Genomic DNA, 12,101 nt, shown 5'->3' on the forward strand with positions numbered 1-12,101 from the left:
TAGAGAGAGGATCAGGTTTTTCCACGAATTGTTTAGGATTGCACCCTGATTTCTGCTGAGGTTTCCACTGATTATTAACACTATTGTGGCTTCCTTGAATGATGTCTGTAGTCGTCATCCAGATATGGCATGGAGCTGTTTTGCCACTCTATCGTGTGGTTAGATGTACAGAAATGATGTGCTGAGCCGGAAAAGATACTTCTGTTGTGGTTTACATCACCAACATGTTCTTTTTGTCTGATTTCTAAACTCCGTGAAGTTTGTCCGATGTAGGCAAGACCACAGGAGCAAGGAATGTACTCCTGGATGTTTGTGGAAAGGTACCTTATCATTCGGGGATCCTAAAACTTGTCTGATGCTGGTGGTTGGTTTAGGGACCACTCTGATGTTGTAGGCTCTTAGTATTCTGGCTATTTGATAAGAAATTGACTCGATGAAAGGGATCGCTACAGTAGAAATGTGCTGGGAGCGTGATTCTTCTTGTCTGGGGTTGTCACCATATAGATATTTTTTGATGATGTTTTGAGGATATCCATTTTGTGATAATGTGTTGGCTATTAGTGAGAGTTCAGTCTGTGTATCCTCTTCTAATATAAACTTTCTGGCCCTATATTTCAACATGTGAATAATACTCAGTTTGTGTGTCTTGTGATGGTTTGAAGTATAATGAAGATATCTTCCAGTATCTGCTGTAAATAGATAATTTGACACTATTTGATTGTTTCTTTATCAAGATGTCTAAAAAATGCAGTTGGTTGTTGTTTTCCACCCTGAGTGAATTTTATCTTGTTATGTATTGAGTTGATTTTATCCACAAACGATTTTAGGTTTTCTAAGCTGTCTTGCCATATAATGAAGATATCGTCAACATATCTCCACCATGTAGATGGTCTAGGAGAGATTGTGGAGAGAATTTCTTTTTGAAGTTTTTCCATGAAAAGGTCTGCACAAGATGGTGATAGTGGGCTTCCCATTGCTAGGCCTTCTAATTGTTGGTATATGGTGTTGTTCACCTTGAAGAAATTAGATTGAAGGCAATGTCTAAACATCTGTGTGATGTCTACAGGAAAGAGATCTTGGATGATGTTTGTTACCTCTTCTACTGGTACATTGGTGAAAAGGGATACAACATCTAGACTAGCTAGCATGTCTGTTGGTGCAATCTTAATGGCTTGGAGTTTATTTACAAAATGTTGACTATTCTTGATATAGGATTCTGTTGATCTTATTTTATTATTTAATAAAATAATAAAATAAGATCATCAAGATGCTTTGCCAAAAGGTAGGTTGGTGATGATCTTCCATCAACGATTGGACGGAGGGTATATCCTGTTTATGTATTTTAGATGTCCCATATAGTCTTGGAGTGATAGGATGTGAGGATTTTAGTGTTCTCGTCACTTCTTCTGGCCAAGTGTTACAATTTCTGATTAGTTGGTTTGTTTCATTATGATTTTTTATTGTGGAGTCTCTGTCTAGGATCTTATACGTGGAGTTGTCTGATAGTAATACGTTTAACTTATCATAATAATCTTTAGAGTTAAGGATAACTGTAGAATTTCCCTTATCAGCCTTTGTAATAATGAAATCTTTGTTTTTCTTCAAGTTGAGAATTGCCTTTCTATCGTAAGGAGACATGTTAAGAATAGATTGTTTGGCTTTGGCTAGGATTATCATACTTTTGAATCTAATAGTGTTGGCTATGTTTTGCAGTAATGGATATAGGCCTTTTTCAATTCCACGCATGAAATCCATTTTAGGAATGTGTTTGGGTGTAATCGCAAAGTTTAAACCTTTTTTGAGAATGTCAGATTCATTTTTTGTGAGATTGTGATTTGACAAATTAAAAATCACTTTGTCGTCCAGGAGGTTGTTTTGTGTTCGATATTTTTTCTTGTAAAGTTCATTGAATTTCCTAATTTGTTTGTCCTTATAAAGTTTGAAAGTTTTTTTCGTAACTGTGTTGTATCATTTGAACTAATTGATTCCATATGGTATATTCTAAATTGTTAGAAATGTCATCAAATAACTTGCGGCAATTAATATCACTTTTATTTAGTTCGTATCTCATGTGTTGAATCCTTTCACTTACAAGCGCCAATGAAGTGTGTAGATAAATTTTTTTAGCTGATATAGAGTTGATATGACCTCTGACTATGAGGAACTTTGGAATGATGGAGAATTCCCTGCAACTTTTAAGGAACATTAGGTGGTTCAAAAGTTTGGCCTTTCTACATTTTTCTCTTTCCATGCACCGAATTTTGTGTTTCATTAAACTGTTTAAACTAAACATATTTGGTCGTTTTATAATTTTATAATTTTCAAACCAACCACCAGCATCAGACAAGTTTTAGGATCCCCAAAAGATAAGGTGCCTTTCTACAAATATCCAGGAGTATATTATTACATTCCTTGATCCTGTGGTCTTGCCTACATCGGACAAACTTTACGGAGTTTAGAAATCAGACAAAAAGAACATGTTGGTGATGTAAACCACAACAGAAGTATCTCTTCCGGCTTAGCACATCATTTCTGTACATCTAACCACACAATAGAGTGGCAAAACAGCTCCATGCCATATCTGGATGACGACTACAGACATCGTTTATTCAAGGAAGCCACAATAGTGTTAATAACCGGCGGAAACCTCAACAAAAATCAGGGTGCAATTCTAAACAGTTCATGGAAAAACGTGATCTCTCTCTAAATCAATCTGAACTACAGCTAGCCAGTAATCACATTACACGTTTACAACAAATACACATGCGTGATAATGAATAAGAACAATAAGTCCTCTCTGTCATGCGAACGTGTAACCTTAGCTACTAGTTGGTTTACAACGTTTTTTATGTTCCTTTCAATTTGCATTTACTAGTTTTTATGTCTCCATAGACGTCTTGAATAAGCCAGACAATTTGCTGGCGAAACTGGTAGGCTCTAATGTAAGTTCGTTTTGTAAATGGTCAGTAATAAATAAGTTTGTATTTTAATGATAAAATGACCAAATATGTTTAGTTTAAACAGGTTTTTATCCTTTTTAGTGCAGAGAAACCCCCGTCACATTCAGCTGTGTTCACAGGTATGGACAGTCCAATAGCAGCTAGTTTTCCTAAATTTGAAAAAGGCTCTTTGAGCTCAGATGTTATTGCTAATTTCAGCAGTATTTGTCTTGGATCTAGATTTTTGTATGATGGACCATTAATCATTTTTGATACAACTGCTTATTCTAGTTAAGTACTTTCATAGTTTAAAACTGCAGGACTTCCATTTTTAGAATAATAATCAAAAAGAATCTCAGAAACCTCATGTTGATCATGACTTTCTGCATTGAAAAGTCTTGAAAAGCAGGAAATGATGCATATCTGAAAATCTTGCTTTCTATGTGTTTAATAATTGTGCGTATGTATTTATCATATATTGTAGTCTTAAGGAATTCACAACGTATACTGGAATATAAATTAAAATAAACTTTAATTTATGCTTCCTATATTTTGGCATCATCACATTGCCATCTTCATTGGAACATAAGATTAAGACACGTGCACACAGGCACTAAAAACAGCAAATGAGGTCGAAGCGAGGAAACTATTGTTTTCCCTAAATTCCTGATTGCACCCCTCCTAGCAGGCTATATTAGGTATTCTTGGCCATTGGGCTGAAGTTCTGAAGATGTATGTCTCCCAAATTTGTTGAGGTTTGGCATGTTTCTTAAGGCCGAGGCTGATTCTATGAATAGTCTTTCAAATTTATACTTGCTGCGGTTTATTACTGTGGCTTTCTTCCACCGTATTCTGTGGCGTGTATCCAGAGCATGGTCTGCAAGCCCATAGTGGCTGTACTGGTGAAACCGGATGTAGTCCTTGTGTTATGAAATTTTGATATTCGTTGTCCTGCCTGTTTGGCCAAAGTAGGACAGCTTACAGCTGCAAGGGACCTGGCATACACCAAGTAGGTCTAAGGAAAGTGGTTGGTCTTTAGTGGAATGGAAAAAGGATGCCAATTTTCTATATGGTCTGTAACAAAAGGTCAGGTCATGTTTATTCAGGATTTTGGTAATTTTTTCCGAGGTGCCCCGGATGTAGGGAATAGTGATGGATTTAGAGTAATCTTTTTTGAGGAGGGGGTCTGTGGTTTACTGGTTTTAGTATTTTTATTTATTTTTATTTATTTTTTTTGGGGTTGTAGCCATTAAGGATATGATTTAGTTCAGTGGTTAGGGCATTGTCATTTGAACAGATTAGTTTAGCCCTGTTGTATAGTGTCTTAATAACTCCATATTGTTGGGGGGGGGGGGGTTGTTCGTGAATGTACCTGCCTGTATGGGTGGGTTTTCTATAAACTGAGAAAACCATAGTTCCATCAGGTTTTCCTAGACACTAGTGTGTCTAGGAAAGGGAGACTGTTGTTTTCCAGGGTGAACTTGATTCTGGGGTGTTGGTTGTTTAAGTGTGTTATGAAGTAGAGGAGTGTATCAGAGCCATGTGGCCAAATAGAGAACACATCATCAACGTAGCGAAGCCATATGGTAGGTTTTTGTGGGGCAGAGTTTAAGGCTTTCTCTTCAAAAGTCTCCATAAAGAAGTTGGCCAAGGGTGGGGAGAGTGGTGAACCCATAGCTGTCCCCTCTATCTGTTTGTAGAATTTTCCCTGCCAAATGAAATGGCCTAAGTTCATTGTGAACTGAAATAGGGCTGAGATATTGGGGGGGGGGGGGGATTTGGCTTTAATGTGCTCTAAGGTTTCCTTGAGTGGGACATTTGTGAATAAGGAGGAGACGTCAAAACTGACCATTATGTCAGTATGTTGGAGTGTAAGGTTTTCTACACTGGCTTTGAATTGGCTGAGTTTTTTGTGTGATGGTGTGTTGCCAGTATAGTGTGTGAGTGCTTTGGCTAAATGTTTGGCTAATTTGTACATGGAGAAATCAATGCCATCCACTAAGGGACGAAATGGCACATTTTGTTTATGTATTTTTGGAAGCCCATATATACGGGAGGGGGGGTCTAGAGTTAAAAGGTTTTAATTTATTAGTAACTTCCACAGGTCAAGAAGTGACCTTCTTAAGGAGCCTATGGAGTTTTCTAATTTGTGAGTTGGTGGGATTTTATTCAATGGGGAGGTAAGTAGCCCGATCTAATAATAAAACATTAAGCTTACCTGTGTAGTCAGTATGGTTGAGCACCACAGTGCGTTCCTCTTATCCACTTTTGTGATTACTATTTCTTTGTCTTTCTTCATTTCCTGTAGAGCCTTATATTCATTATTGGATATGTTGGTTTTTGGTGGTCTTGCTTTGTTGAGAACACAGGCTACATCCAGTCTAATGTTGGCAATGTGGTTTGGAAGGTGGTAGATGCGGGTTTCAATTTGGATCATAATTTCTTCAGTCGGTATTTTTCTAGGAGCAATGCCGAAATTGTGGCTAAGTGCAAGAGCGTTGAGTGCTTCAGACCTCAAAAGTTTCGGTTCGGAGGTAGAGTTCTTTTTAAATTATCACTTGATATGTCGACTCTGCATTTTCTCAAATTCTTTATCTGCCGAAGTGCACGAGACGTTATATAGAATTGACCAAAGTTCATGATTCAGCGTGTTGGTAGAAAACCTTATACTCCAGCATACTGATATAATGGTCAGTTTTGACGTCTCCTCCTTATTCACAAATGTCCCACTCAAGGAAACCTTATTAGAGCTCATCCAAGCCAAATTCCCCCCCCCCCTCCCAATATCTCAGCCCTATTTCATTTCACTATGAACTCGGGCTATTTCGTTTGGCATGGAAAATTCTAGAAACAGAGGGGACACCCATGTGTTCACCACTCTCCCCACCATTGGCCAACTTCTCTATGGCAACTTTTGAAGAGAAAGCCTTAAACTCTACCCCACAAAAACCTATCATATGACTTCGCTACATTGATGATGTGTTCACAAAATGGCCACATGGCTCTGATATACTCCTCTCCTTCATAACGCACTTAAACAACCAACCCCAGAAGCAAGTTCACCCTGGAAAAAGAGGAAAACAACAACCTCCCTTTCGTAGACACGCTAGTCACCGGCCAGCATGACAGAACCGTGGTTTTCTCAGTTTATAGAAAACCGACCCATTCAGGCAGGTACATTCACCAACAATTCCCCCTCCCCCCTCTCTCTCTCTCTCTCTCACAACAATATGGAGTTATTAAGACACTCTACAACAGAGCTAAACTAATATGTTCAAATAACAATGCCCTAACCACTGAACTAAATCACATCCTTAACACTTTCTCAGCCAATGGCTACAACCCCAAAAAAATCCAAAAAATACTAAAACCAGTAAACCACAGCCCCCTTCACAAAAAAGATTACTCTAAATCCATACATCCGGATTTAGAGTAATCTTTCATCCACCATTCCCTACATCCAGGGCACCTTGGAAAAAATTACCAAAATCCTGAATAAACATGACCTGACCTCTTGTTACAGATCATATAGAAAATTGGAATCCCTTATCCGCTCCACTAAAGACCAACCACTTCCCCTAGACCTACCTGGTCTATACCAGGTCCCTTGCAGCTGTAAGCTGTCCTACTTTGGCCAAACAGGCAGGACAGCGAATATCAAAATTTCAGAACACAAGGACTACATCTGGTTTCACCAGTACAGCCACTCTGGGCTTGCAGACCATACTCTGGATACACACCACAGAATACAGTGGAATGAAGCCACAGTAATACACCGCAGCAAGTATAAATTTGAAAGACTATTCATAGAATCAGCCTTAAGAAACATGCCAAACCTCAAAAATTTTGGATGCATGAGACTGCCCCAAATTTGGGAGACATACATCTTGAGAACTTCAGCCCGGTGGCCAAGAATACCTGATATGCTTGTTTGGTCAAAGTTCTCCTAAAATTCCTAAAATAATGTGTATAGGGTTTTAGGAATTGTCAATAAGACAATTCCTAAAATAATGTCAGTGTAAAGACTCAATATCTGGGAAACTGTCATCCTTAATTAGTAAAGTAACTGTCCACTTTTGACTCTGTCTGAAAGACACAATCAAAATATTTGAATAATTGCTTGAAATTGTGTGTTCTTATTTATTTTACTTTGTTGACATTTGCTATTTTTATCCTTGAAAATGCCTCAATTGCTATAGACAAAATACTGGATATCATCAAAATTCTTTAATTAAATGAGACAAATTTCATATGAAAATCAGCATTAAAAAAGTATGAAAATAGGGAGGATCATTTAGAGCATCCACCTATGTTCTCAAACAACCTACGAAACAAGTAAAACATTTCAGTTATTTATCCCCACTCCCATATTAAATTTGGAAATAGATAATAGAATAAGCAAAACCAGTATGGTAGGCAGTCAGTTGAATAAATTTATGTGGAATAAGAAAGAAATTAGCCAAAACAGTTAACTTATAGTTGGAGGAGGGATTTAATCAAAGACTAGAAACTGTAGGTATGAGATTTCTGAAGAAAATTGGATGTATGAAACAGGTTGCATTGATTATCATACTAGAGTATGCTGAAAAGTTATGATAATCACCATGAAGGAATCAAGGTAGAACCATGTAACTTACACATTATTCTACATATTTCCCATGAAGTGTTACACACTTGTTACACTGCTGCTGCATCATTTACAATCCTCTGAGAAAAAAGTCTTTCCCTTGTTGCACAAACAACCATATCATTTTTGTTTTAGGTGTTTCACATTTCAGCCCCCTCCCATATTAAAAAATGAAGATATTGATGAGGAACTTCACAATGTTAGCATTCAGGAATGTGGGAGAAGAGCTAATCTAAGATAGTATGGTTACTTAAGCTGAATAAAGCAAAACAGGATGTCTGGAAAAAAGACTAAGAGGAAGACCAAGATTTAAGGCTAAAGTGCCTTAGAAGACCAGAATGTAAGATCTATAAAAAGACTTGAGAAACATAGATTAATTAAGAGAAAAAAATATTAATAGAAAGCTAATAATAATGCCAACTTATTCATGTAGTACTATAATAGTATCCCATTTCATCCCTGGAAGGTACATATCACTAATTTGATGATGAGATAACACATAGCAACTTGATGTTATTAATATTCAGTAATGCATGAATGCTATTCAAAAGTGGTATGGTTCCTGAAATAGAATAAAAGATGAAAGATAGCAAAAAAAAAAAAAATGTTTGCAGACTTTGAGCCAAGCAAGGTAGGTTGATGCAGGTGGGAGAAATGCTTTAGAAAATTGAAATACAAGAATGATCAAATCAGAGACCTAATAAATAATGGACAAATTTAGAATTATGCTTTTGATTGAAAATTAGATGAAATCTTAATTATGTTCATCTGTTATAATATTTGGTGCACTCCTTAAGTGCACCAAATATTATATATATTATTATATATAATATTTGGTGTTAAATAACATTGTTAGATAGTTTTTAATGAAAAATAGTTTGATTTAGATATGATGCCTGGAATTTAAGAAATGAAATTAAGTAAATAATTGTTTGAGAATTAGATTTAAATTAACTATGCATTTCTTTAAAAACTTGATTGAAGTAAAGTACCTGAAGTATGTTGAGCAGCTCTTTTATTAAATAAATATTAATATGAAAATTCTAACTTTGCTGTTTGAGTATTAATATTTTATACTTCATATTATGGATAGAGATTTCATAATTGCACTGTGTAGATTGCACTTTAAATTTGGCCAAATTTCATTAGTATATCTTAAATATAGCAACCATTGTTAGTGCTGCTGTTTTAATTTGGCATCATTCTATTGTCTTTTTTTTCCTTTGTTTAATAATTACTCCTTTGTATCTTTCAGACTAGCAGCTCTGAGAAATTGAATTGATTTCCAGACCATCATTATGAATTAATTGCCATGATTTCTGTTTGAAATGCAAACCCCACAGAAGTATTCTTGTGCAGCTTATCTCTTTAACGACATTGGCAAAATGTTCACTAGTTCTGATTCATTTTTAAAAATTTGATTAAAGGAAGTATTATCTCCATAATAACTGATAATTAAATAAAAATTACAGAAGTAGAAATTTAAATATTAATAGTATCACATTTTCTGTATATACATTGGTTATTATTAATAAGGTAGCATTGGTGATTGTATAAATTGATTAGGTGTGTATTTGTGTGGCTACTGCCAAAACCAAATAAATAATAACTTGATATTGTAAATATTGAGTTACTTATAAGCAACATACAATATTCGTATAAGATAACATATATAATCTTAATGACTTTAGATTTTATATGTTGAGCACATGTAGTATTGAGTACCATTTATTTATATGAGACTTGTTTGACATTCACATATAATATGTGAAATTTATCAAATGTTCATAAACATATACTTAATCAGCTTTGTAAATAATCTGAACATGATTAATTAAAGCTTATGTAAATGTTTTGAATGATTTTTGAATTTATTTACAGGAAGTTTATGTTCCTTTATCTTATGGAAAGATTTTTCCTAATTAAAAATTTAAACTAATCAAATTGAGCTGATTTGTGAAATTATTAGAGGTCAAGCATCGTTAAAATGATTCTCATCGATTAACTTAGTTTTGTTAATCACCAAATTACACTACAAAATCATCTGGTAATTTGCAGATCACCAAGTATAAACGAATTCTTTTAGATACTGATTTTTCATTTCTTAATTTTGAGGATATATATGAACACAAAAGAGATTTCCAGTGGCTTGAAATGAGAAAATAACCTTTACTTCTTAAGCCCTCTGTTTCTTGAATGTTTCTTTCAGTTGGCTGTGACAAAAATTTCAAGGAATCGTCACATTATGAAACCATGTTTGATGTTGAACTACTTCTTCAAAAAATATGGAAATCATTGGGAATAATGAGTAGGAGGGAAAAAATATAGGCTAAATAGCCATAAAAATAATAAAAAAATAGTCATTTGGAAAATAATTTTGCTCTCTATCATCATTTCCTCAAGAGCTATTCAAGATACTATGATTGTACTACACTACTAAGTTTGCTATTAGTAGCTTCAAATCATCAGTTTTTTTCCAAATTATTCTGTTATTTTTCAGGTCTCCAGTATTGTCGGCACATTAAATTTCATTCTTCTAAGATACTATTAACTGCATCAATCCACCTAGATCTTTGTTTTCCTCTAGGTCTTTTTCCCATCCTAGCAAAGAATACTTCTTTTGTTAACCTTTCCTCTCCTATTATGTTTAAGTGACCATACCACCTTAGGTTAACTCTGCTCACACTGTCATGTTCCTTTGTAAACTCTCCATTTGTTATGTGATCTTGTTATTGATGCCATCCAGACCTTTCATTTTTCACAGAACTGTCATATCTGCGATCTTGTCTTTAATTAATTGCTTTATTTCTAATCCTGTTCTCATAAATTAAAATTGGTTTGAACACTATTTTGTATACTGTTAATTTGGTGTTTGTGTTTTAACTTTTCTTCTATTCCATAGAAATTTATTTAATCTTGCTTCTATATAATATGTATTATAATTCTTTTTAAGACAAATGTATGATGAGAACATTTAAATATGTAACACTTTAAAATGCCCTTTTATATAGCTTTAAAGGTATGCAGGTTTCACTTCATAAAGAATGTATGTTTGTGTACATATTTTTAAACAAAATTATTTTTTTTCCTATTTTGTATTTCACTTTTCACAGGTTGGACCTTATTTTTGCATCTGTTTTAAAGCCAGTTGTAAATAATAATTGTTTTATGTAATGGTCCAATAGTTAGCTTGTAGAAAAATGTATTTTTTCTACCATTATGGGAATTGCTCTAAATTGTACAGTATCATGTAAAATTTGCAAATAAAATCAATATATTAAGTTACTACTTTGTATATGCTTACTCACAATTTTCAATGAAAGTTGCATCATATTAAACAACTAAATATTCATACAAAATGCAAAGTTACTTTATATTTACCTTTTACTCCATTTCTAGTGTATAGTCTTTCCTATAAGCTTTTCCAAATTATATTTCATCTTTAATTTGTTATAAGACTTTATAATGTTGTTGACATTTTGCATCTGGCATATTCAGAGTTTGTCTTTCATGCCCCGTATTGCTTGCTTATATTAATTTATAAAATATGTCATCTAAAATTTGTGTGTGTGTGTGCAAGAAAATATAAATCAAGAAGGGAATGATCAAATTCTCATTTTATATGAATTTATGAATATACAAGTTGCAACTTGTATATTCATGAATGGTGATAAGCTAAAGTGAAGTATGTTTTTGCATTTTGAGAAAATGCAAATCTAAATTTAGGTTGCAATGACAATCAAATGTAACAATATTCTTACAAAGTTATTATGCTTTCTAAATGGATCAGTACCCATATAATCTTTCTGACTGTTTTTGAAAATGTTACTTGCTAACTTTGACATATATTCTTTCAGACAGTATTTTTTGAAAATGTTACTTAGTTTACTTTGGCATAAAAATATTCATATAACCCTTTCTCTCATGATTACATGGTGATCAGAATACATTTTGAAAAATTATGGAGACATCTACTGCGTTATAAAGTAAAAGTTTAGTTTAATATAAACCAAAATCAACATTCGACGTTTCGACCTTCATATCATCCTCTGGAGCATACACAATATATACAGAGAAATAAGCTGCACTACAATCTACATGGTTTACCAGAGTTACTGACCAACCGTTACTACAATTATTGGCCTGACCTCTGGTGAAAAAAAAAAACTTTACTACAACAAAGCTAGAGTCTAATTATTATTATTATTATCTATTAGGTTACAAAACTAAGACTTGGGCTGGAGAGCAACAAGTTTATATATATATATATATATATATATTTTAAAAAAAAATGTGATTATACATATAAATTTCAACCAGTTGGTATGGAATAGTTTCCTAAAGTATGCTAGATACTAAGTGGGCTGAATATGTGCCATCCAAATTCTTGTATATATATATATATATATATTTATATATACATATTTAAAAAAAAAATGTGATTATACATATAAATTTCAACCAGTTGGTATGGAATAGTTTCCTAAAGTATGCTAGATACTAAGTGGGCTGAATATGTGCCATCCAAATTCTTG

General features: G+C 34.0%; 1 protein-coding gene across 1 annotated transcript in view; it reads left to right on the forward strand.

Moving 5' to 3' along the window:
- Nucleotides 1-10,851, forward strand: part of LOC150097010 (charged multivesicular body protein 1a-like) — a 135,771-nt gene extending 124,920 nt beyond the window's left edge. The window contains exon 8 of the mRNA XM_090407801.1: nt 8,822-10,851. Within this exon, the coding sequence (XP_090263927.1) occupies nt 8,822-8,843 (22 nt within the window). The 3' untranslated portion in view covers nt 8,844-10,851. The remainder of the gene's footprint in view (nt 1-8,821) is intronic.
- The last annotated feature ends 1,250 nt before the right edge of the window (nt 10,852-12,101 follow it).

Source organism: Typopeltis vanoorti, chromosome 18 (assembly GCF_054136105.1).
Source record: "Typopeltis vanoorti isolate ZY-2024b chromosome 18, IOZ_Tvanoo_1.0, whole genome shotgun sequence".
NCBI classification, from domain to species: Eukaryota; Metazoa; Arthropoda; class Arachnida; order Uropygi; family Thelyphonidae; genus Typopeltis; species Typopeltis vanoorti.